A 23,658-nucleotide genomic window follows, 5' to 3' on the forward strand; every position below is an offset into this window, starting at 1 on the left:
AATACTTCAGTAATCTTGTCTTGCCTTAACTATTCAATGTGTAGTCAAATCAATTTCTAGAGAACAGTTATTTACCCAGAATGAACCTGAGTGTCTTGTTGCTTGCTGAGATGAACTGCCTCTTTGGCATCTACTTGCTTGGTTACTAAATAGCTCATTCTTTGCAGCATAGCCTTCACACTGCAAACATTTCCCTTCAGCCTGAGGGACAGGGATGTCTGGGCTCAGTTCAGCCCCAGGGCCAGGCATTCTGGAGAACAGCACAGAGACAGGGCAAAACATTGAGATGCCACATGTTAGCCATGTTAGGGCATGGGTAAGTCCTCCTAGTACACCTTGCAGTATGGCGAAACCAAAGGCTTCCTGCGTGCCTTCTTTCTGCTGGATGTGGATAGCTGCTGTGCTGGATGAAACCACCCTACTGTCTGCACTGTCACAGCACTGGCACTTGGGAGCAGGTTACCTTTTCACGCGGATGTTGAGCATGCCGTTGGACGAATCGATGATCTGCATGGCATTAGCATGGGACAGGCCAGCACATGACTTCCCATTGATAGATACTAGAACATCATTTTCCCACAGGCCTCCACGGCATGCTTTGCTTCTCTTTCGAATCTGAAAAAGCAGGAGAGAAGATAGGGATGAAGGGAAGAAGAGCAGCTGTTTAGTTCAGTTGCTTGTCTCTTGCTGGCCCTTTTATTGCTCCATTCCTCACAGAGTAAAATAAGGCCTAAGGCTACTGTGCTGCCAGAGTGGAGCACTAATCCTCTTGGATGAGCCCTGGCTGTGCCTTTTGGTCTCTGTATTCCTGTTAATTCCAAGAATCACTCTGCTGAGCATAGGCCTGACCTGATCACCAACCCAGTCCTTTAGTGCAGATGAAAGACTCAAGAATATCTACATGCTCTTTCCCTCTTGTTCCCTGTCTCCTAAGTTGGTTAGGGAGTCTGTGTTTCAGAGAGGGAACAGACTATGCCTGCACATGACCGTGTGTCCTTCTGCATGCTCCTACTGTACTTCCTTGGTATGATCCCTGACTCATGCAGAACCTCTGCAAGTACCATCCTCAGGGAAGCTGACACAGGGGAGAGGTGGTGGTTCCAAGGCATGTTCTGTTGTTAAGCATTTCTGCTCCAATGGCTTTGGTCAGTGTATTTCTGGACATCTGCATCAGGCCATATGGTGTCCTGTTACACAAGTGTAAACTTGGAATAAATCTTTAGCCTTAACAGGAGTTGTGCAAGACTATATCTGAGAAGGGAGTTGGAGTCACTAGTTCCAGGCTAGCTCCTAGATCTGGCCTCTCATGCCCATCTTCCACCAAGTGTTTCCTCTCCCTTTCCTTCCATCATCCATCAGTTAAACTTCTTACCAACTCACAGTAGCCCTTCTGCTAGAGCAAGCAAGCAAGCAAACCAAATGTCCACTCAGCCAAAAATCACAGACCTCTCCCATACAGGCAAACAATGGAGACAGTCTTGTAGGACAGCTTGGCACCCATAATGTACTCATTTTGCACATAAAAGAATAGCCAAGTAAAATCACTGGGTCAGGCAACTCAGGACTAAGGTAGTATTACACTATATTTGTAGAGTCTTCTAGAATATTTCTTCAGCTCTTGCAGTTAAGTGAAAGACAAATCAGTGCAGAGCTGTTGAACAGAGGGTGCAGTGAACAAACTGTGTCAGATCCCTGCAGAGAAGTAATACCCAACAGGGCACCTTCACCCACATCTCAGAGCCTTGCTGCTCGAGCCACCAGACTCATCTATAACATCATAAAGCTACTTTGCCCACAGTCCCATGGCAGCTTCAAGAAAGAGAAATTAATGTGGGAAGATTGCTGCCCTGACATTGTTCTTGCAGGAGCAGCAGGGAGCAGGAGAGGAGAGAGCTGGAGGAGCTAAGGAAGTCTCATGGTATGGCTGGCCAGTCTTAGGGCCCAGGCCCTCTGCACTCATGGGGTGTGTGAGTGCCCTGGGCTCGACCCTCCTGGCCTGTTTTGAGCAGACAAGAGCAACACTCCTCCCAGGTCAGCCTGTCAGCAGGACTGAGAGGTGTTGGGGAAGAAGATGGAAAGAAGAGGGCTATGCTTCAAGTTGTTTTTGTATTCAGTGGCACTTTATCACACTGTAGCCTTTCCAACTTGACCCCAAATCTTGCCTGCATGCTTAAAATAGGGACTGGCTCATCCCAGCTGCCACATCCATCAGCCTCTGTCATTTTAGTCCTTTATCTCCCTCCTTGTTAATATAAGCCTGGAATGAGCATGTGTAGGTCTGTAGTGAACTACTGCTGAGGAATGACTTTTCTGCTATTACAGTATAAATGCTGCTTCGTGATACTTCCTTCAGATGCAGCTGTTAACTGAGAAGGTATAGCACACACATCTTCCAGTGCTGCCTACTGACACAACAGCTAATGAAAAGAGGTTAAAAGGAAGGTTTCCTAGTATTCCCCAAAAGGCCAACGCTGCTCCATAGCCAAGTACTCGGTGCTTAGCACTTGATGGGAACATACTTGCTGAGTATTTCTCCCAGTTGTGAAGCGAGGGGACTGGGGGTTAAAGGCTGTCAGCAGGTGCACTGAGCATTCCTCACATCCCATGGTATTCCTCCCTGCTCACTGAAACCAACTGGATGTGGGCTGGTGACCAGCCAGAACAGCAACAGTAAGCTCCCTGCAATTCTCTGGTCCTTCAGTACTGCAAGTCTTTGCAGGCAACTGTTTGGGATTCCCACGCAGGAAGGATCAGGCTCTGCTCCCAACACTGCCTGATGCTGTTTCAGGTACCTTTATATCAGAGAAGGCTGGTGGGACACAAGCAGTCCGTGTGGGCTGATAATCATGAGCAGGCAATGCATTTTTCTCATGGTTAGTGAGGATGCTGGGTCTGGCTTGGTCTGTGCTCAGATTTTACTGAACTGACAGGAAGCACATGCACTAAAGCAACTATTGGTACCGAGGTACTCTACAATCCAGCAGGCACTTTTCCACGTCTCCATTCCTTTCTGGAAAAACAGGACTAGGTCTCTTCTAGCACAGGAAGAGACCTATAGAGTCTGAAAATAACATGTGTCTGGCTCAGTCTTCCACAGATTTATAAACCCTCCCTGGAAGTTTATGAATTTGCTTCCTGGGATCAGAGGGAAATGACCTATCCACAGCTTCATTTTTATGCCAAACCCCTACCCCACTGCATTTGCCAGGGAGGAAAGCAAAGGAGTTAAACGCAGAAGAGGATTGTGCAGAGAAAGAAGGACAGTACAGGACTTAATCCACAGCCATGACAGCAGAGTGCAGTGTGCTGGATCCTGCAGAGCCTCTGGACAGAGACCAATACAAGCCTGGCAGTTTTGATGTGACTGCCAGCTCTGTGCTGTAGAGACTTTAATGACAACGTGTAGCCTGCACGTCTTGTGTACAGCGAGGGCAGCACTGAGCCTTTGAGGCCCCAGGCCAGGGTGGCTGCCCAGTCCAAAAGCCAGGCTTCTCTGCCCATCCTGAAGGTCAAGCTGCCCTCAGGCTCAGCCACTTGCTCCCCATGTCCAAAAGATGCCCTCTCCTGGGCACCCAGTGAGCCACATGAAGTGTCACTAACAGGGAGCTTCTGCTTAAGCTGCAGAAAGCTTGGAAGGTGTCACCCAACAGCTGTTCTGAAGAGGTAGGAAAAGTTGGGAAAAGTGGCTTTTCAAAGAGAAAACCTCTCTGTTTTCTGTAACACGTATCTGGAGAGCTTTCTTGTACAAATGAGAAGCAGCACTGACAGATTCTGACAAGTGGTATGGGCTGGCCCCAGACCTGGCCCTGGGGGATTGCACTATCAGACCTTCTAGCACATACTGGCGAGGATTGACCTCTCCTTTCCTGTGGGGACACCCACAAATTCTGTGAGCCTCTCCTAACTGACTGTTACACTTTCAACTCCATGCCTCAGTGGACACGCCCTGCCACGGCATACCTTGACTCATGGGAGAGGACTCATGTCCTGTTTAGATTTCAGATGGGTTTAGGAAATCCCAGTTTCAGAATTTTACAGATTTATGCTACTGGAAAAACAAATCAGTGTGCAGAACTGGAATACATTTACTCAGAAAACTATCCATCTCCCTGCCCTCTCTGCAGGAGTTCTGTAGTGACAAAAGAACTCTTGTCAAAGGGGTTTGGGTATTTGCAGCACCTAGGTACATGCACACACAGACACATGTTTTCTTTCATTACTTTGCCTGCTTCCTCCCATCGATTGTGTTCAGTCAGACAGAAGGGAAAGGACAGAGGCAGCTGGGAGCAAACATATGGAAAAGAGTAAGGCAACAATTGAGGAGGAAAGGAATAAGAATTGTTGAAAGGAAGGTCAGTGCTAAGAGAGGCCAGGAAGGCCAGGGCTGAGATCAGGCTTTAACAGTACAGTACAAGTTTCCTTGTACAGCCCTAGGCAGACAAAAGGACATGCTGACTATTGGACGTGTCTTGGGGAATTCAGCCTGGCTTTCAGGAACAGAATGCAAGAGAGGAGGGGGTCAGATGCAACTTGGCAGCATCTGTCCTTCAGTAGGGACTATATTTAGATAGTGGTATGTGGGGGCTGAACACATGCTGGGATGCTAAGAATAGAGGAATCCTGATAGTAACTCAGTGGCTTCACATCTTGCCTCAGTACAGCCCAGAGAACCTGTCTTAAAACTTTGCAACCACTCTCCCTGCTGGCCAGCACCGCTGCTTTCTAAGGAAATAGGCTGTGGGTAAATAGAAATGGTTTACAGTGTAGGTTCATGCCATCCATCTCTCCCCTAGCCTCCCCAAGCCACCTCCTGCTTCCTCTCATTGGGAAAGCTCAGACTATAAGGTAGGAAGACAAATTACATTATCAGTCTTCCCCTAATCTCCTACAGTCTTTCCAGCAGAAACCTAGCAACCTCAGTCCAAGTCAGAGTTGTCTAGTGAATACAATTCATCTTCCCATCCAAGGCCCTTCCACTCTCTGATTGCATCTCTCAACACACAGCTGTCCCCGTCCCCCAGAAGCTACAATGCCATGGGATCCAACACTCCATACAACCTGGCAGTGTTTAAATTTCATTCCCAGCCTTATGTGACATGTAATCCTGTCATAGGGTTCTCATGGAGAGGTAAGACCTGACTTGTTGTGGTATAAATCATTACCAAAATGGAATGACTCAAGCAAGAGCCAACCAGCATGTGGGTCTGCTCCTCCTAGAACTTCCTGCTCAGCTGAACCACAAACAGAGCAGTTGCTAGATGCAAAAGCAGAAACAAACACCCTCCATCTCTTCCTTCTTTCTGAAGATGTATGTTGATATCATTTTAGTTATTGGAACAGTTTAGTTTTCTTCCAAGGCCAGGGCCTAATCTTTTTTGTGCAAGGAAGGATACCCCTGTGGCTAGAGTGAGGAAATGGCTAGAGTGGGTAGATGGCTAGAGTGGGATTCAGAAGACCTGGATGATTTTTTGTGTGACCTTGGAGAAAACACTCAGACTGGGAGCCATAAAAGGCAGGAGCCTGGAAACCAGGACATTTTTCAGCAGTCTTTCTTTATCTCAGTTGCCCACCTGAACACAGAGATTCAGTGAGATACTTTTCCTATGCCTTATCTGTTAAGTAGCAAATAACATCACATCCTCATGGCAATGCCATGTTTTTCCTGGAAGCTATTTTACAGGAGAATATTTACTTTAATCTGTTATAATTACACTAAGCATTACAGCTACACAGGAAATTAGTTCTGGTAACTTCCTGACGAAAAATCGTATTCCTTCTTAAGAGGTGACACTGGATGACTTGCCTGTTGGTAAAGTAGATCCAGTGCCTCTGCAGACCTACTTCACAGGCACCCATGGTGAAGCTTAATTAGGGAGTCTTTATATAAAGAAAGAGGGAAGAGAACACATACTTTGTGGGATGGACACAGCAAGGGAGAGTGGTGAAAAGGCGTATCTTAAGTGGCAGGACACACTTGGGTGGCTTCTGGGCAAGGGGTTTAGCGATGAGAGCTGGTAGTGGAAGAGAATGCTGGTGCCCGTCAATTGGTTAAGTACATGTCAGACTACTGTTAAATATGTTACTGCCTAGAGTGTGCTGGTGCAGGAAAGAGAGAACGACTTCTTAGATGCGCTAGATTTAATTCTGACTTGTACCAGCTGATATAAAACAAACACAAACAATCAGGGATTGTTGGTTTTCTCTCTCTGTTGGTTTTCTGTTACTTAAACGAAGTGCCTTAAAATGAGTTTTTTGTTGTGATAATACAAGAGAGGGAAGAGAAAAACAACCTCAAACAATCCACTTTTTTTTCCTAAGCAAAAAATTTAGCACAGGTCTCATTGCTGAGAGCAAGTTTCTAGGCAGAGGTGGCCCTAGGTAGATAAAAAGAAGCTTTATCTCCTTAGCTATTTGTTACTTCATGGTAGATGAGCTGAAAAGTGATTGAAATGTAACATCAATGAGAAAGAATAATGCCACATGTACTGTAATAGATACTAAAAGTACTTGATAAGCATTTTACCCTCAACAGAGTAAGCAGCAGGATATCAAGCATTTTTTATATGAAGCAAGGATTTAGAAGGAACAGATATATTTGTCAACTATTTGCACCACGTCCCACATCTAGGAGCTGTGAGAAAAGCAACTAAATGTTCAGAAAAAACATGCTTATACATGTCCCATGTAAGTCCTTTTTCCAGAGGCTCAACCTGGCTCCTGGGCCACAAAAGATTTTAGAATCTAAACCTAAGGGAATTGGAGCTCATAAGCAAATCTAGCAACCAAAACGTCTTTTTACAGGTACAGGCACTGAACTGGGACGGAAGGAGGGAAAGACTCTTCAACATGGGGCAGAGTAATCCAGAGACATGGCTTCAGTCCTCCAGAACAAGGTGTTCTCAACCTTCACACTGCATGCTCATACTGCGCTCTAAGGGGCCATGAACATTTGCAAGCCCTGAATGAAAACCCTTATCAAAACAGAAGACTCTTGTCAGCTGCTACTAATTGTTGAACAGCAGCAGTCTTACGTATAATAGGCCTCCACAATATTTATGCTGAGAGAGGGCAAATTAGAAGATGACATACCTACTATTGTTTCAGTAGAAGGAGGGCCACTTTTATTTGAAAAAAAATACTGGACACAGCATTCATATTGCAAGAATTACTGCACCAAAAGACAGCACTCACTAACCCAAAGGCAGCCTTTCAGCAGTAGTCTGAGGAGGACAAGCACCGTTGTTCTGCGGCAGTGAGGACAGGATCAGCCACAAGTATGGATTAGAGAAGTACCCCATTCACCTGAAGGATCCAGGGCACTTCAGTACTGTGACTTGCAGCATCTTTTAGTCATCTTGTAGGTATGAATGTACATCACAGACCAGGCTCGCCCTCCATAGATGTATTCAGTAGTTCTAGCCAGTAGCAGGCTGCATAATGTCAGCAAATGAACCTGAGCTCTGGGCCGCAACTACTCTAGCATCAAACTGTTGAAATGATCCTTGGTACATCTTTGGCTCAGATCAGCTATTGCTGTCCTGAACAATTCCCAGGCACAGTTTGGGAGCTAGAACAGACCATTCCCAGAGCCACTGCCTGTGGGCATGTGGTCATTTTGTTTGGAAGAATAGAAAATGTTAATTGCTGGGCTGCATTACACTCTGTAGCAGCTGGCATAAGTGCCAGAGAATGGTCCCAGGTACATTTAATGCACCAGGTATAGATGGAGCATGTATGGTTTCACTGCAACTTCTCATCAAGAGATTCTTCCAGGTTGTTGGAAAGTTCCACTGGTGCCACAGCATGCACTCCCTCACTAGCAGCCAAGTGTAGCACCTGCCTAAGTGCCGACAGGCCATAAAATATGTCCAGGAGCACTCCCAAAGCAGCTTGAGGCATTCCAAAACCAGCATTAGTGACTGCTACATATTAGGCCACCAGCAGTGCTCTTTTAGGTGTGACAGTAAACATTTGCAAAACCAGATAAAGAACAGGCTACCCACTGAAAAGGGGAGTGGAAGAGAAGGTGCTCGCAAATCTGGAAGCCATCAGGCCTATTGGGTTAGAGCTGGCACCTCCAGCAGGAATAACGTCACGTGAGCAAAGGAGAATGGCACAGAGCAGCCAGGCTGTGTGTCACAGGGAGCAGTGACATGGCAAGCAGGCAGCAAGGGTATCTTGCAGAGGACATAATAGAAACAGTGAATTATCAGCACAGAACCATACAGGAAAAAGTGGGAAAATGTGGGAAAGAGCTAAAAAGGAGGTTGTGATGAACTGCTCTTAAACAACAAAACAATTTTTGGTTTTAGAACCAATACAATCCTGTGTTACTGCTTCCCCTAACATTTCCTCTAACACAGTTGCAGAGTATTTGTACAGAACAGCCAACTGAAAGGAGTCTCTTGAGCTACCAGGGCCAATCCTCTGTCGTTTTCAGAGGCCATATTGTTTACTCCAGCTCATAAACTGACTCAAAAGGTTTTCAATTCTTTTTCTAGATTGGAAAATCATTGCTGAACTTCCCTGGTTAGTTGTTCTGTGCTGTCAGTGCTGTCACCTATATTTGAATAGTGTTGCTGATATTTGCTCAACATCTATTTGTAGATTGCAGTCACCTCTTTCAATACTTTGCTAGGTGAAAGAAGCCTTCTCTCCTCCCCTCCTTTTCTATGGCTGCTTTACATTACATCTCTTTTCCTTGAAAGTGGCTGATTCTGTAACTATGGTATTTCCATTGAATTCCCCCATGTGCGTTAGTCAGTAACATCAATGTCTTCCTACCTCTGTTAGACATGGCTACCTGAGGCTCATTTGTTTATGTTTGCCTCTTTTTTTTCAGAGACACATAATTTTGCTGGCTTATCATTAGTGATGCACTAATATGCCCAGGTCCTTTGCCTCTATCATCAGTACCAGCTGTAAAGACTCAGTTTCCTCTATTTTGTCAGTATTACTTTTACTTGTGCTGGAGGTAGAAGTGCCTTCCTTGCTTTTTATAGAAAGTAACCAAATTTCCCCCTCATTGAATAAATCTTGTTTTGTAGCAGGATCCCTAAAGGCAGGTTTGTCTTGTTCATCTTCATAAAAATTATTTCCATAATATAATTTCATGTTAGGTTTCTACTTTGGTTGATTAATGGCATTAGTGCTTACAGCTTTTCTCAGACTAGCTATTTTACATTTTGTTTTGTTTCAAATGCATTTGATGCACAGATCCTTACTGCAAAGAAATTCTCCAGGAACTTGATGGTATTGTTCTTCTTACTCTCTTTTCAGAATGCATGAACCTTCTCATCAGTTACAGCTACATCTGAGGACCATGTACTTTCCCTCAGCCTTTCTAAAATAAAAATCTTGCCATCTGTGGATCCTTTTTGCATCTTGTGTTTATGTTTGTTCTCTTTCTTTCCTGATGACTGTTTCTGGTCCAAGATGTCTTGTGTTGTGTTGTCATGTGCACCACAGCTACTGAGCTACACCAAATCAGCTTTATTTTGTTGAGGGGTATTGTAAACTCCCACTAGACTTTATCTGCTTCATTAGGTAAGAGGTAAAAGCTTCATTAGGAATCACAATAAGCCAGTATGAATCCAGAGTAGTTCAACTGATTTCACTTTAAAGGACATAGCTGTAACTAAGAACAAAATGAAGATTGTCCTTTGTTTTTTGTGTTCTTCAGTCTTTATTTCCCTCTTTGTTTCTCTAATTCTTGATATTCCTAACCTTTGTAATTTCTGCAGAATGATTAATGTCCTCTGTTGATGTTTGATCATGCTGTGTATCTGCCTGCTGAGCATATCAATGTCTGCCTTTCTTTCAGCTTACTTATTACAGCATGATACTTTAATACAACCCTCATTGAAAAATCATCTATTCTTTCTCACTGAAGGCTCTTAAAACTCTAAAAACTTAAAAGTTTTTTGTTTATTTTTTGGTCTCACTCTCTACTCTTATAGTGTCTGTTTTTATGAGATGAATTATTAATGGTACGCCTTTCAAATACACATCAGTACGGCAGCCTTCAGATTCACATTAGACAATTTTAGCACCTGGACACAGCAAATGATTGTTTGGGTGGAACAAAAGAGTCAGTATGTGCTCTTGTAGGCAAGTTTAAGATAGGCAAATCTGGAACCATAAAACCAGTTAGTGTTAATGCTAGCATTTCAATCTTGCTCGTGTTATTTAAATTTGCGCTTTTTCCTCAGTATCCACTTCTTGCTGGAAGAAGCAATGTTCTGATCCCAAGGCAGGCACAGCTGGTTTGGCACCGTAAGTTTACTTGAACACAAAATTAGTTATCATAGAATCATAAAATGGTTGGAAGGCATCTTAAAGGTCACCTAGTTCCAACCACCCTGCCATGGGCAGGGACACCTTCCACTAGACCAGGTTGCTCAGAGCCCCATCCAACCTGGCCTTGAACACTTCCAGGGATGGGGCACCCACAGTTTCTCTGGGCAACCTGTTCCAGTGCCTCCCTACATCTAATCTAAATCTCTCCTCTTTTAGTTTAAGGTAATTCCTCCTTACCCTATCACTCTCTATGCATCTAAAACATCTCTCTCTCTCTCTTTTATAAGTTCCCTTTAGGTACTGGAAGGCTGCAGTGGGGTCTCCCCAGAGCCTTCTCTTCTCCAGGCTGAACAATCCCAACTCTCTCAGCCTGTCTTCATAGGAGAGGCTGCTCCATCCCTTGGATCATTTAGATCCTCTAAACCCTAGGAGGTCCACATCTTTCCTGCACTGGGGATCCCAGAGCTTTATGCAAGTGCTCCAAGTGGGCAGAGGGGCAGAATCACCTCCCTCCACCTGCTGGCCACTCCTCTTTTGATGCAGCTCAGGATGCTGTTGGCCTTCTGGGCTGTCAGGGCACACTGCTGGCTCATGCCCAGTTATGTGCAAACCAAGAGACTGTCCACAGGTATGTAATTCCAGTGTCTTTCTCTAGGTATGTGAGGAAGCATACAGTACACCCAAAGAATTTTCAGGAAAACAAAACAAAGATACCAAGAACAGCAATCAGTGATTAATTTTATCATAATCTCCATAAAGAGAAACAATAAAAAGATGATGGTGATGTAAACTTTAGAAAGCATAAAGGCAAGAAGACTGTGAACTGTGTACACTGATCACATAAGATGAGGAATTGTGAAGGGCTTTGACAAGAGTGACTCAAGCAGGAAATCCCACTTAGTGCAACATTTAGTCTTTGCAATGCCTGGTTGCTTGATGTTATCAAATCTTATTTAGGAAATCATGTGAGACTTAGACAAGTAAGGTACTAGTTGTTGAGAAACAATTTTCTGTTTATGTATAGGGTAAACCACTAAGACTACTAATTCTTAGATACTTCCCAGGGCATGCCGATAACTACATGAGGGGAAAGGATTTCCCTCCACATTGCATTACTCAAAAATTAGATGCATTGGTGAAATTTACAACTTCCTCTGAAATCCTTGCAGGAAACACAAAGGAAGCAGGAAGCAGGACAAGGAGTGACTCTTAAACTAGTCTGACTTAGCAATTCCAGCATCTCTACCAAAGTACAACATGTATCATTTATATATAATGTATTTTTTATACTTGATTAATTTCCCAAATTAACTTTTTATCGCTAATTCATCTAGAAAAGTACATTTGACTCAGCATCCAAGGGTAAGCATCTTTCCTTAGTGTTATTACTATGACTTTTCTAGCCTATAAGTTGGAATTGTCTAAAATGACAGCACTGGAATCTCTGAGACACAAACTGTATCCACTCAGTTATCTCCTGGCACCTATCAGCTATTCATGTCTGTATGTTCTATCACATGACACCTGGCAGTTTATTCTCTTTTAAGCAGGTTACATTCAGATATGATCTTCCTGGGTACCTGGTAAGGACGTACAAATCCATTCTTTGGAGACTATTTAGATGGCATTGCCTTTAAGACAGTATGTAGGGTCACTGGATGCTATTAAATTCTGGGTGATAATAGAAAAGAAAGATAATTATAAAATGAAAATCCTGCTTGAAGAATGATCTATACTTTGAGCCTCAAATGGATTTGTATCAATTATATTTTCCATAATTATTCTTAATGCAATATCCAAGTATTGTAAAATTATATATATATTTGTGTTACTAGACTAAAAGTACAGCACCCAGATCTGGGTGAGAGCTGCTTCTAGTAAATACCTTCCTGCAAGTGCTACTAATCCTTGAGCAATATTCCATTCACCCTAATGTGCAACTTAGCCTGGGTAATGGCTAGTTCTTGACACCGTTCAATCCTGAGTAATCTTTATAGACACTCAGAATCTCCTCCCTGTTCAGTCCCAGTTTCTTGTCTACTGAGCAAAAAACAAGAGTCAAAATAACCTTAGACCATCCAGAGTTAATGTAGCCCCTGAAAATTCCATTTTACTAAGAACCACTGATGCCAGACACCTGTTTCAAGGATATTGATTCTTTCTTTTTAGCACCTGAAGCTCTATGAGTATGTGCAGAAGTTGTTTTTCTGGAGAAAAATCATCTTTCTCTAAGATAAGAAATATTCACTTCAAGGCCAAGCTATGGGATTCCAAACAATGTGGCAGAAGTTACAGACAAACACTCCATGATCTGGGGTGAGCCAAGTGACACAGAACATTTAACTTCAAAATTCTCTCAGGGGCATGGTCTGCTTAAGGAAACAGAAGGAGCTGGGCATAGCATTTTTTCATTCCTGCTGCTGGCTGCCTTCCAGTGACACATCCCAAGGTATCATTGTGTCAAGGCTAATGCAGCTTAATAAAGAAGACCTTTTTTCCCCACTAATTTTTAAGCTATTTAGTAGTCTTTCTGAAAAGGCAACAGTAACAGCTGTTTATCAAAAGTAGGGCAACACAAGATTTATGTTTATTCAATTATTTTTATTTCATCTCCCATCCAAACAACTGTTTTTCTTTAATTCTTGAAATTAAACCAGTATTTGCTGCTTAGAGCATCATAAATACTCACTTAAGACAGTATGAGAAACTTTCACCAACAGAAGAGGCACTAAGAAATGTGCATCTATTTTGAAAGCTGGAATGAAGTAATGAAGTGTTACAGACAGATGAACTAAAAATACAGCTTTTACTGCTTCAAGTTACTTGTTCTTTAGTTGGATGTCTTACATGAGTATTGAAGTTTCCATATTTGAGCCCTTTTCCCTGCACTGTCACTATGGTTATAGCTCTGCTGACAACTCTGGAGAGTTGTACAGCTTACGAAGTTTCTGAGCTTGTACTGAAGCAGATCTTCACCTGACACTTGTCTCTACCTCAACAGCATCTATTCCAGGACCTGCAGCCCACCTCACATCCTGCTTGAGCACACCACCCAAGTTTTCCTTTTAAGATCTGCTGCCATGGTAAGGAGTTCCTGTATTCCTTAACAGTAGTGAAAGATGCCCAACTCAGTAGGGATATCTTAGTTCAGCAGAATAACTTTGCTCCCACAGTTCACATCTCAAGGTCCTACCTTTGACACTTGAAGGGGTCTTTTCTGCTCTGAACCCCCTTGCAGGCGGAAGCCCCAGGGGGCACCTCCAGACAGAGTGATGAGCATTTCTTCTTCAGCTCCCATGATTTCTGTGCTTTAGATATTTTGTCTTCACAACTTCAGTACAGGGTCCAGTTCTTAACAGGCAGAATCTTCTATTCCCATATTCACAACTCACACTACCACTCTCCAGTCCCCACAAGGCCCTCTGCTCACTTTCTCCTTGGAGTTCACACACACACAGGAGTTGAGACTGTCAAGCCCAGCCTTCACCGTTCTTCTGGACTCTCAGCTGCTGCTCTGCCTATGATTAGACATTTGATTCTGCCCTTGGTAAGGGGCCAGAGTTGCAGAGTTGTCCTACACACGTGTCATGTCAATCTCACCCTCTGTGCCCCCCCCCCCCCCCCCGCATACACGATGGATCTCTCACCGGAACGTGGCTGAAAATAGCACACCTCCTGTCTCTCCAGAGCTTTGTCTGACACTCTTAAAGCTGGAAGCATTTCAGTAAAAATTTTATTTTCACTTTGCATTCCAAATGCAAATCTTAGAGTCACTCAGTACTCAGGATTCATTAGTATGAGTTTCAGGCAAGGACATGTCACTGGCAGAAACTTGAACAAGATCAGGTGATAGCACCTGACCCTATGAATTGAACAAAACCAGCTTGATATTAATGTGCTCTCCACTTCTATTTTCTTCATGCAGCTAGTGTTATTACTCAGTAGCACTATGTGCCTGCCCCAAAAGCTATGGGCAGACTATAGATGTACTGTGCTCCCTCTGCAGTGTGCTGCTCCCTGGCATCCCCTACATCCACTCGTAATATTAGACACTGGGACCAGAATAGCTGGGATTAGCTACACACATGGGATTCAAACAGTTCTCTGCAGGGCACTGCTTACATAGACTCAATGGCCAAGAGCAGCTTTGTATGCAGGTCATAGAATCAGAGAACAGTTTGGGTTCATTTAAAAAAGAACTTTTAAGGATCATCTAGCCCAACCCACCTGCAATGAGCAGGGACGTTTTCAACTATATCAGATTGCTCAGAGCCCTGTCCAATGTGACCTTGAGTGTTTCCAGGGATGGGGCAACTGCCACCTCTCTGGGCAACCTGTTACAGTGCTTCATAGCCTCATAGCACAATTTTTTTTCCTTCTATCTAGTCTAAATCTACCCTCTTTTCATTTAAAACCATTACCCCTTGTCTTATAACTATAAACCCTACTAAAAAGTCTGTCTCCATCTTTCTCATAAGCCTCCTTTAAGAGGCTCTCCTCAAAACCTTCTTCAGGCTGAACAACCCCAACTCTCTCAGCCTCTCTTAGTAAGAGAGGTCTTCACCCCTCTGATCATTTTCTTGGCCTTCCTCTGGACCTGCTCCAATGGGTTTATGACTTTCCTGTGCTCAGGACCCCAGAGCTGGATGCAAGTCTCCAGGTGAGGTCTCACTAGAGTGGAGTTCTTCAGTATTTTTTTCTTTAGGACCAAGACCTCCTAGCCATCCCAAGCCAGGGAATTATAGAAGAATTAAAGTCCATGTTCCCCCTTTGTTACAAGACTTAAAACATAATTTTCTGTTAAGGTCCTGAGGACAAGCTTACCCTTACCTCTTCCTTATTCTGCCATGTGCTTAGCTCTCAGTGACTAGTATCCTTATACCGTAAGATCCAGAGCATGTACTTTTGCTGTGATGCCATTGCTTGGTTGACTACTCCATTGCCAGTACTATAGCATCACTCATCCAGTACCATTGTATATTGCTGGTGGGCACACACCAACACAATCATAGAATCATAGAATCATCAAGGTTGGAAGACACCTTTGAGATCATCAAGTCCAACCATCCACCCACCACTACCACTGTAACCACTAAATCACATCACCCAGCACCAGATCCTGATGCCTCTTATGTACCTCCAGGGATGGTGACTCCACCACACTCCTGGGCAACCTATTGCAATGCTTGACCGCCTTAACAGTGAAAATGTTTCTAATATCTAATCTGAGTCTCCCCTGTCTCAGCTTTAGGCCATTTCCTCTTGTCCTCTCTGTAGCCAAAGAGATGAGTTCCACCCTCATTGCAATCTCCTTTCAGGCAGTTGTGGAGGGCAGTGAGATCCCCCATGAGCCTCCTCTTCTCGAGACTAAACAATCCCAGATCCCTCACCCATTCGTGTAAGACAAATTTTCTAGACCTTTCACGAGCCTTCTTGCCCTTCCCCGGACACACTCCACAACCTCAATGTCCTTTCTGAAGTGCGGAGGCCAGTAGGGCCTACTGAAGGCAGTAATTGAGGTGTGGCCTCACCAGTGCCCAGAAGGGAGGGACGATCACTTCCCTGTTTTTAGTAGGGAGTGAACAACTTTTTGCACCTCGGTGCAGAACTGGCCCTAGTTACTCCCCTGTCACGGTCTCCCACAGGCCACTGATGGGACAGGCGGCCAAGGGCACCGTGGTCAGTGGTGTCCGCGGCTCAGCAGCGTTCGGCCGTGCCCTGCTTCCGCCTCAGCTGCCCGTGCGGACAGTGCTGGTTCGCTGTGCCCGAGAAGCAGCCCCAAAGCCCTTCCCCGCAGCCGCCTCCCGCCCCACTCGGACGTCAGCGGCCGTAGCCTCCCGGCGCCTGCGCCGCATCCGGGCCCCAGCGGGCGGAGCGCGGACGTGGCAGCGGCGGGCGGGGAGCGGCGGGGCGGGAGCCGGAAGCGGGCCCGGCAGTGGCGGCGGCAGCGGTGGTGAGTGAGGCCCGAAGGGGCTTCGGGTGGCCGGGCCCACCGGCGGGGCTGGGAGGTGCCCGCTGCGGGCGGGCGGCACCGCGCCCGGCGGCCCGGCTGCGGCCCGGACCCGAGGCGCCGCTGCCGCTTCCTCCTCCGGCGAGGCCCGGCGGCGCCCGGTGGGGTGACGCGTTGGGCCCACCGTGCTGCGCGCCACGGGCGGCTCTGCAGAGCCTCGGGGCTCCCCGGAACGCGCCCGGGCGGGAGCGTCCGCACCGCCCGCGGCCCGGCGGGTGCCGGGGAGCTGCGGGGCCGGGCCGGTTGTCGGCGGGGCCTGCACTTCCAGTGCCTGGCTGCCCCGAGGGAGCCGTCGGTGTCCCGGTGAGGTGCGGCGACTCCCGGCGGCTGCGAGTCGGACTGTCGGTCCCGTCCGGAGAACCGACTGCTTCTTTTTGGCCGGGGTGCGCCGCGAGTCAAATACCCCCCTTTCCAACCTCCCTAATCTCCTGTAATCCGCGGATCTTTCCCCTGGCGTTTGTGCTGGGCTGTTCAAGCTTTCATTCATTCGAGCTTTGTAAAGGATGGTCGTCTCTTGCGGAGATCCGGCGGCTGAGATTGGTTGGATTTGGTAGTAAAACTTAGTGGTTGCTTGTCTGTGGCTTTGAAAAAAGGAAGAAGGAAAGTAAAGGAGATGGCATGATCGAAATGCAAGGGTAGTCTTGAAAAGGTGGTTATGCAAGATGGGACTCTTGCTTTCCATGTAGATGGTGCTTGAAATGTGTTTATTTTTTGTTGTTGGAGTTTGCTTTCACTCCTTCTGAGGAAACGCTTTTGATGGAGTACAGTGAAGCTTAGTTCCCTTTTTTTTTTTTTTTTTTTTTTTTTTAGTGTACTGAGCTCTGAGAGAGACTTTGCAAAACCGTCCAAACTGGCCTGTAGCTTAAGTTCTTTTTAAACTTACTGGCTAATGGAAGTGCTTGCTGGAACATAAGAGAATTGCTTATGCCTATGTCATAAGTTATCCACAGGAATTAATTTTTGTGCTGTCATTGAAAATACAGATTTTTGCAGTTTGGCACTCAGTTGATTGTTAGCTATTAATGTGATAGTTCCTTAAAAGTATTTCTAGGTATTTCTGTTACAGGATTCTGTAGTTAACTTTACCAAATGTTGCGAGGAATGTTGGATAGAAATCACCATCTGAGACATAACATGCAAATTCTTTTTTGTTGTTTTATATAAGCAGTATAAAATCACATCACTGGAATGGGAGGTGACTGCTGATTCTGTACTAAAGTTTTTACTGTTTACTAATAGGAAGTTTTCCTGAGTAAATTTAGGGAACTCTGGCTTTAATATTGTTTTTTTCTTTCCCCCAACCTTCTCCTAGAGTAGGTGTTCCAGTTATGGGATGGATAGAAATATATGTAGCCTAAAACTTCCAAGCTTTCTTCTTTAAAGGAGACTTACTTTCAATCACGTGTATACATACACTCTGTGAAAACGTAAACATTTCTATCCATTTTTTTGTGGAACTCGTTCCTGCTAATGGAACTACCCTTTTTGTCTTGAAGCCGTGCCGTTCAGGATTCTTTTTATTGCTGTAGACAGACTGTGAAGTGGACATCAATATAAAAAATATATAATTGCTTCTTAATATGCTGCGGCACTCATTCCAGGTTCTAATTTCATCACTGAAACCTGGTTTTATAGCAGTGAACAGCTATTTAAAGGATTATTTCTTTGATGAGTGGTTTGGTGCTTGTACCTCTTTGAATGTTTTTTCCTGCTATGGTAGGACTATGTTATCTTCCTGTAACAGTTATTACCAGAAGGAGGGTCAAAAATCAAAGGAAGAATTGATGGTTGGCTAAGGAAGGGCAAGGTACAAAGAGTCAACAACAAGGTCTCTTCAGAAGAGAGAAGGTGGATGTTTCTTGTTCTTTAGGTTTGGAAAGCTGTGTTAGGGATAAATTGTGAAGAGAGAGCTTGTTTATACATGTTCAGCAAGATTCATTGTTAACTTAGAAAGCACTAAAAGACAGTATAAAATGGCAGTATGTATTAGGAAAAGCTAATTCTGACCTTTTTTTGTTTCTTGCAAGTGATGGAAATCGTGTAATGTATATTTGTGTAGAGGTAGTCAGAGCACAGAAATTGTGGATGAAAGATGGCCAGTGTTACAATGTATGTGAAGAAAACTTGTTTTTTAGTCTTATTCTATATATTCCCATTCTTACTTTCTTCCTTCTGGCCTATTCTCTAAATTTGAAACTGCCCACGTAACTTTTTCTAATCAATTATGCTTATGCAAGGTTCACAGAAATGATTCTGATTACTTCACTCATTGTAGCGTATATATGGCTGCATGTATGTGGAGGTAGCTAAGAAATAGATCTTTCACTGTGATTTTGTTGGTGCTGTATTGTCAGTGACTTTGTCAGTGACAGGGTTGCTCTTCAGAAGCCATGATCATAACAGAGCGTTTTTCAAATCTTTTCCTGGAGCTTTATTAGAGTGATAGAGATGTGAATCAGTCCCACCAGGAGACTTGAGTCAACAAAGTATAAAATGTTACTGAAGTAGAAATCTGGTGGTGATGGCAGGGGTTGGAAGCAGTGGTAGTTTTAAGGATAGGTCAAGACTAAGATGGGGTTTTTTGTAGTCAGTTTTTAATCACTTTCACTCTTGTAACTTGTATACTGTATTGTACCTTGCCCAGGATGATGAATCAGCCTAACAAAACCGGGTTTAGTGTGGTCCTTCTTTAGAAGAGTATAGAAGTGATCACGCCTTAGATTGACTTTGAAAACTGTGTCTTATACTTTTCATGAACTGTTAAACGTTTCTGGCAGTAACTCAAAATGCATAGATGAAGAAAATGTTCCCTGTGGTGTAACAAGTTGAGAATCCGCACAAGCAGGAAGACAGAGTGCCACATATTACAACCAGATTGGAGTTGGTTCCAATGTTGCCATTGGGTTGATTTGGACAAATGTGTGGGAAGCATTTGTTACAATGGCCTGTGGGCTTACAGATTAGTTGGCAGTTTCTGACTTCTAGGACATGAGTTTCTTTTCCAGGATTTTCTATAGAAAAAAAACTGAGGAATTTTTTATATCTGAAAAGAACTAAGTGTTCCATGAGTGCTCGTAGAAGACATAGTCAAGCTGTCAATGAAACAAAAGCAAGGACATCTGCCTTTCCAAAGAGTGTTCTTAGCTCCAGAGTCTAGGTCTTTGTAAGAGTAGCAAAACCGTGCTGCTTCCAGAGCAGAAACATTAAAAGCACTGTAGGCAATATTCTAAATTGCTGGTGCTCTCCTTCTATCCCATCTTTTGGAAATAGTTTTGATTTTTGTGTTAAAGTAAATAGACATATTTCCTTCAGTTTCAGGATAACATAGGCGGCCATGTTGTTGTCTTGGGTTGTGTGTGGGATTTTTTTGTTGTTATGGGTTTGGGGTTTGTTTTTTTTTTAAAGTATTCATCTCCTTGGAAGTTGAAACAAGTCTTTTCCTTCTCTGGGACCAGTAAAAAAAGGCACTAGCATCTTTCTGAAGGAAAGTAATTTTGCTGTATGCCTTTCCTTTAGAAAATGAACAAGAACTGATGAGATCAAGCTTTTCAGTTTCAAAAGGGAGTTAACAGTGAATACAGACTATAAAAAATGATGAATATGAAGTTTTCAGTGATCTGGGAGGTTTGCTCATTGAAATGAGCTCATATGAATCACTAGGTTTTTTTTAAGCATGTCATAAAAACTTCACTGTGGTCTGATTTGTGTGGATACTGAGGAATCTTGAAGCTATTGTAAAAATGTAGATACTCCATACCCCCCACATTATTCCTGTGTATTTTCCTCCCATCGGTTTATTACTGATCTTCACTGGTTGTCTGTCTAGTACAGCAGCCTTCTAGTGTAATTGTAGCTTTGTAAATGTTTTGACCAAAACTTCATGGTCAGCTGCCTTTATACAGAGGAATTGAAAATGGCACAGAGTGACTGCTTCCTGCTTTACAGGAAAATTGTTTTTTATGGTAATGACCACTTGTCACAGATTTTTTTGTGTAGCATCAGTCCTGCTTGTTTGAGCCTTGTGTATCGTAACTGCTGACTAGTAAGTAATATGTTCAACACCATGTGTCAGTATTGTTTGGCTTAGTTTTGGTAATGTTACTATGTGCAAAGGAATCCTCAGCATTTTTATCCAGTGAAATGGCCTGTTATCTCCATTTCTCCCTCTCTGGTATATGTATTCTATCATTCTCCAAATCCCACCCACCCTTCGTGTCATAAGACAGAGCACAAAATTCTCCCCTTCTCCATATCTCTTCAAGTGAGCAGGTTCTAATTTACGCAGAGATGTTTTTTGAGTGGAGACAAAATGAACGTTTGATACAAATAACTTGTACTGGGGAAGAAGGAAAACAGACTCAGTGACAATTGTCTTCCACCTTCTCAGAGGCAGATACTCTTGGTCCTGCCTTATGGTATTTCACATCAGTGATGAACAAGCATGCCACAAGCCTTATGTTCAGAGAAAGTCGAGCACCAAAATAATGAAGCAGCCTTGTCCGCACTTCAGCACTGGACTTGTTAAGTCTCCTTTCTTGACCCTCTGCCAGCGTAGAGCAAGTATCAACTTGTGGTGTGGTGGAGATGAACCTGTGCTGGCTGGCACATGGGCTAGCTAAAGGTCTGAGGTGTATCTACCTTTCAGCTGGGATGCTGAGTTAGAACCGTCTTGTTTGTATAGCTACTTTTTCCACAAAACTAGGAGATTATCTCAAAACTCTTTTTCTCTGTAAGATGTGCATTAAATCAGCTTACCTCTCAGTTTTGGTATTGTGGAGAGCAACAAGCTGACAGATATCACCTGCTCAGGCAGGAAATACTGATATCCATGTGAGGGAGGGAAGGCTGAGAAGGGAATATTAAAAGATCATCAGGTAAGATCACATACTGGATATACACTCACAGCAGTAAATCAGAAGTGGTTTGCAAGGGACATGCTTGAGTTCTTGTCCTATCATGCTTTAGAAAAACAGGAGAAAAATCATGAAAGATTGGTCTTCTGCCCTGTAGTAATTCCTTGTTCGAACATTGGATCTGTTCAGGGATTTCTGTAGGTCTAAAAGGAGTTATCCTGTGGAATACTGCTACTCTGCAGCTCTTCTGGAGGAGGGACCTGTTTGCAGGGGCAGTGACTAGAAGCCAAGTTCCTTGTGTGCGATCCAATAAAACAGGGGCAGGAAGAAGAGAAAGCAGCCCTCCTTTCTTGTCAGAAAGCCCTGCCCAGATGTTCCAAGATGAGAAGGTGGAGGAGTCCTCTCAAAGTGGTCTTCCTTCCCTGTACCCCCACCTTTGCAGGAGGCACTTTCTTGTTTTACTGTTTGTACAGAACAGGAGGTGGCTGAGAGTAGGTCTGTGATTGCAGTGTGGTGACACTGATTGCCTGCCTGGGCAGGAAGAGGTTAACCTTTCAGGGAACTTGGGAAGGGAGCAGGTCCCAAAGTCCAGACTTCCTCGCCACATGGCTGCTCAGGTTAGACTGTTTTGCAGAACTAAGTCAAAGGTGGTGTGGGAAACCAGAATTTTTAGAGATTACACGTTATGACAGCAAGAGAGTAACCATGTTTAAAACCACTGCAGGCTGGTGAAAAATTCTGTCACGCTCTTGTAAGCTGTTGCAAATGACATGTTAACTTTGAAGAGCAAATTACCTTTAAATATTTACAAGGAGATCTTTTTCTAAACAAAAGCCCTATCTTCGCCTTTATACAGCTTGGAGAAAAAAATATAAAACTTCATTTATTTCCTTTCATAAAAGTTTAAAATCTAATTTTGGAGTAGGTATTAATAATTTTAGTATTGACATTTGTCATGTTTACTAGCTGTAGGAGGTTAAATGTATTTTTTATGTATTGTGCTAGCTTTCTTTTGTAAATAATTCAATCTCTCTATTGTGATATATGTATTTTCCCTTTATTATATGTATGAAAGAATTTCTTCATGTGGATGATTCTTACAGAGCTGTAGTTCTTCCAGTACCTTTGCTGTACAATTGTGGTGTCAGCTGCTGAAATAATTCTTTGGCATTATATTTTTGGTAATGGGAAGAACCAACTTTTACGTTGTTTGGCATGTGCTAATCAAAGTGTAGGCAAACCATCTTGGGGATTTGTTACCTGATTGAGTTAAGCTACAGATTCCTGGTCAGGCTTTGCCTCGAGTGGTTGGTGGCTGTTGCACCTCTGTCTCCTCTGTGCTACGATTTACTTGGTATCTTTAATGCACAAGTTCATCATAGGGTTTGGAGAAAAATACGAGGGCAACATTAGTTATTTATTTTACTTTTACTTTGCATTTTTATATAAAGTTTTTCAGTAAATAATTTAGTTGCCCTAAGCACATTTCTTTAGTGTTAGTGTAGGTAGTCTTAGCTAAAGAGGATAACAGTGGCATGGAGTGTCCAAAGAAGTACAGGCGATGCAAAATATTCTTATGAGAACCACACCACGAGGGAATCTTCTGCCCCTAAAGTCATCTCCTTGACTCTCCACAAACGAAAGGCACGATGGGTTATCTGCCTGCTTGCTGTTGTGAGAATTGCCTGCTTGGTTTGGGGTCTTAAATAACATTACTGCTTTTCTTGTTATAAAACAAGTCAGTCTCTTTATACAGTTAGTTAGGGGAATTGGGACTCTGTCTGTTAAGCAAGATTTCTTGTGAAAGTTTGCTAAGAAATGTCTCTCCTGTCTCTGACACTCTTGTTTCAGGTCTTAACTTTGGTATAACTCCTTTAGTGCCATCTTTGCCTGTGATAATTTTCCATTTTGAACGTCTTTCCTAGGTGAACATACTGCTTTTGGAATATCTTTGTTTTATGAAATGTATGTACATAGTAAGGAATTTAAATCATCTATTGCTAAAAAAAAAGAAGAGACTATAGCCCCCTATGCCAGTCCTGTTCTAGATTCTATCAAACACTTCAAGCAGCTGCCTTTGTGGATGGTGAAGTGTGTTGCTTGTAACAAGGAAACATGATCAAGTAAACTAACACAGAGGTGACAGCTGAACTTGTTCAGTGTTATTGAAGTGTTAAGGAATATTAAGGAATCACTCATCTATATAATGAAATCTATTTTCTGTTGGTCTGATTCTGTGAGGTGGAGGTAGTTCGTAAGGTTTCTCAGGAAGCTTGATAATAATCTGCTATGGAATGGCAAATGATGGTGTTTCTGTCGAAGATGATGATCACAAGTCTAACGAGGATGAAACGCTGACTAAGTTGATTAGAAAACATAATTTCTGAAAATACTGTTTTAAATAGCTCTTGTAAAGCATTTATATTACTTGAAAAAATTGCTGTGCAAGTGTAAGTTACCATTAATGTCTTAGCTTCCCAAGTATCTTAGGATCTC

The 23,658-nt window shown here is 43.5% G+C and overlaps 2 protein-coding genes across 5 annotated transcripts in view; one reads left to right on the forward strand and one right to left on the reverse strand.

Annotated features, from left to right (window-relative positions):
• Positions 1-13,832, reverse strand: part of SYNPO2L (synaptopodin 2 like) — a 36,409-nt gene extending 22,577 nt beyond the window's left edge. The window contains exons 1-2 of the mRNA XM_019293480.3: positions 13,493-13,832; positions 464-615 (exon numbers count right to left, since the gene is read on the reverse strand). Of these exons, the coding sequence (XP_019149025.2) occupies positions 464-615; positions 13,493-13,597 (257 nt within the window). The 5' untranslated portion in view covers positions 13,598-13,832. The remainder of the gene's footprint in view (positions 1-463; positions 616-13,492) is intronic.
• A 2,360-nt stretch (positions 13,833-16,192) lies between these two features.
• SEC24C (SEC24 homolog C, COPII coat complex component) overlaps positions 16,193-23,658 on the forward strand; it is a 38,577-nt gene continuing 31,111 nt past the window's right edge. For 3 of the 4 annotated variants that reach the window (XM_039553506.1, XM_039553508.1, XM_039553509.1), the window contains exon 1: positions 16,193-16,252. The gene's annotated coding sequence lies outside the window, so the exon portion shown is untranslated. Of the gene's footprint in view, positions 16,253-16,599; positions 16,693-23,658 lie in introns of those variants that run through there. The other variant, XM_039553507.1, reaches the window with a different exon arrangement.

This window comes from Corvus cornix, chromosome 6 (assembly GCF_000738735.6).
Source record: "Corvus cornix cornix isolate S_Up_H32 chromosome 6, ASM73873v5, whole genome shotgun sequence".
Taxonomy (NCBI): Eukaryota; Metazoa; Chordata; class Aves; order Passeriformes; family Corvidae; genus Corvus; species Corvus cornix.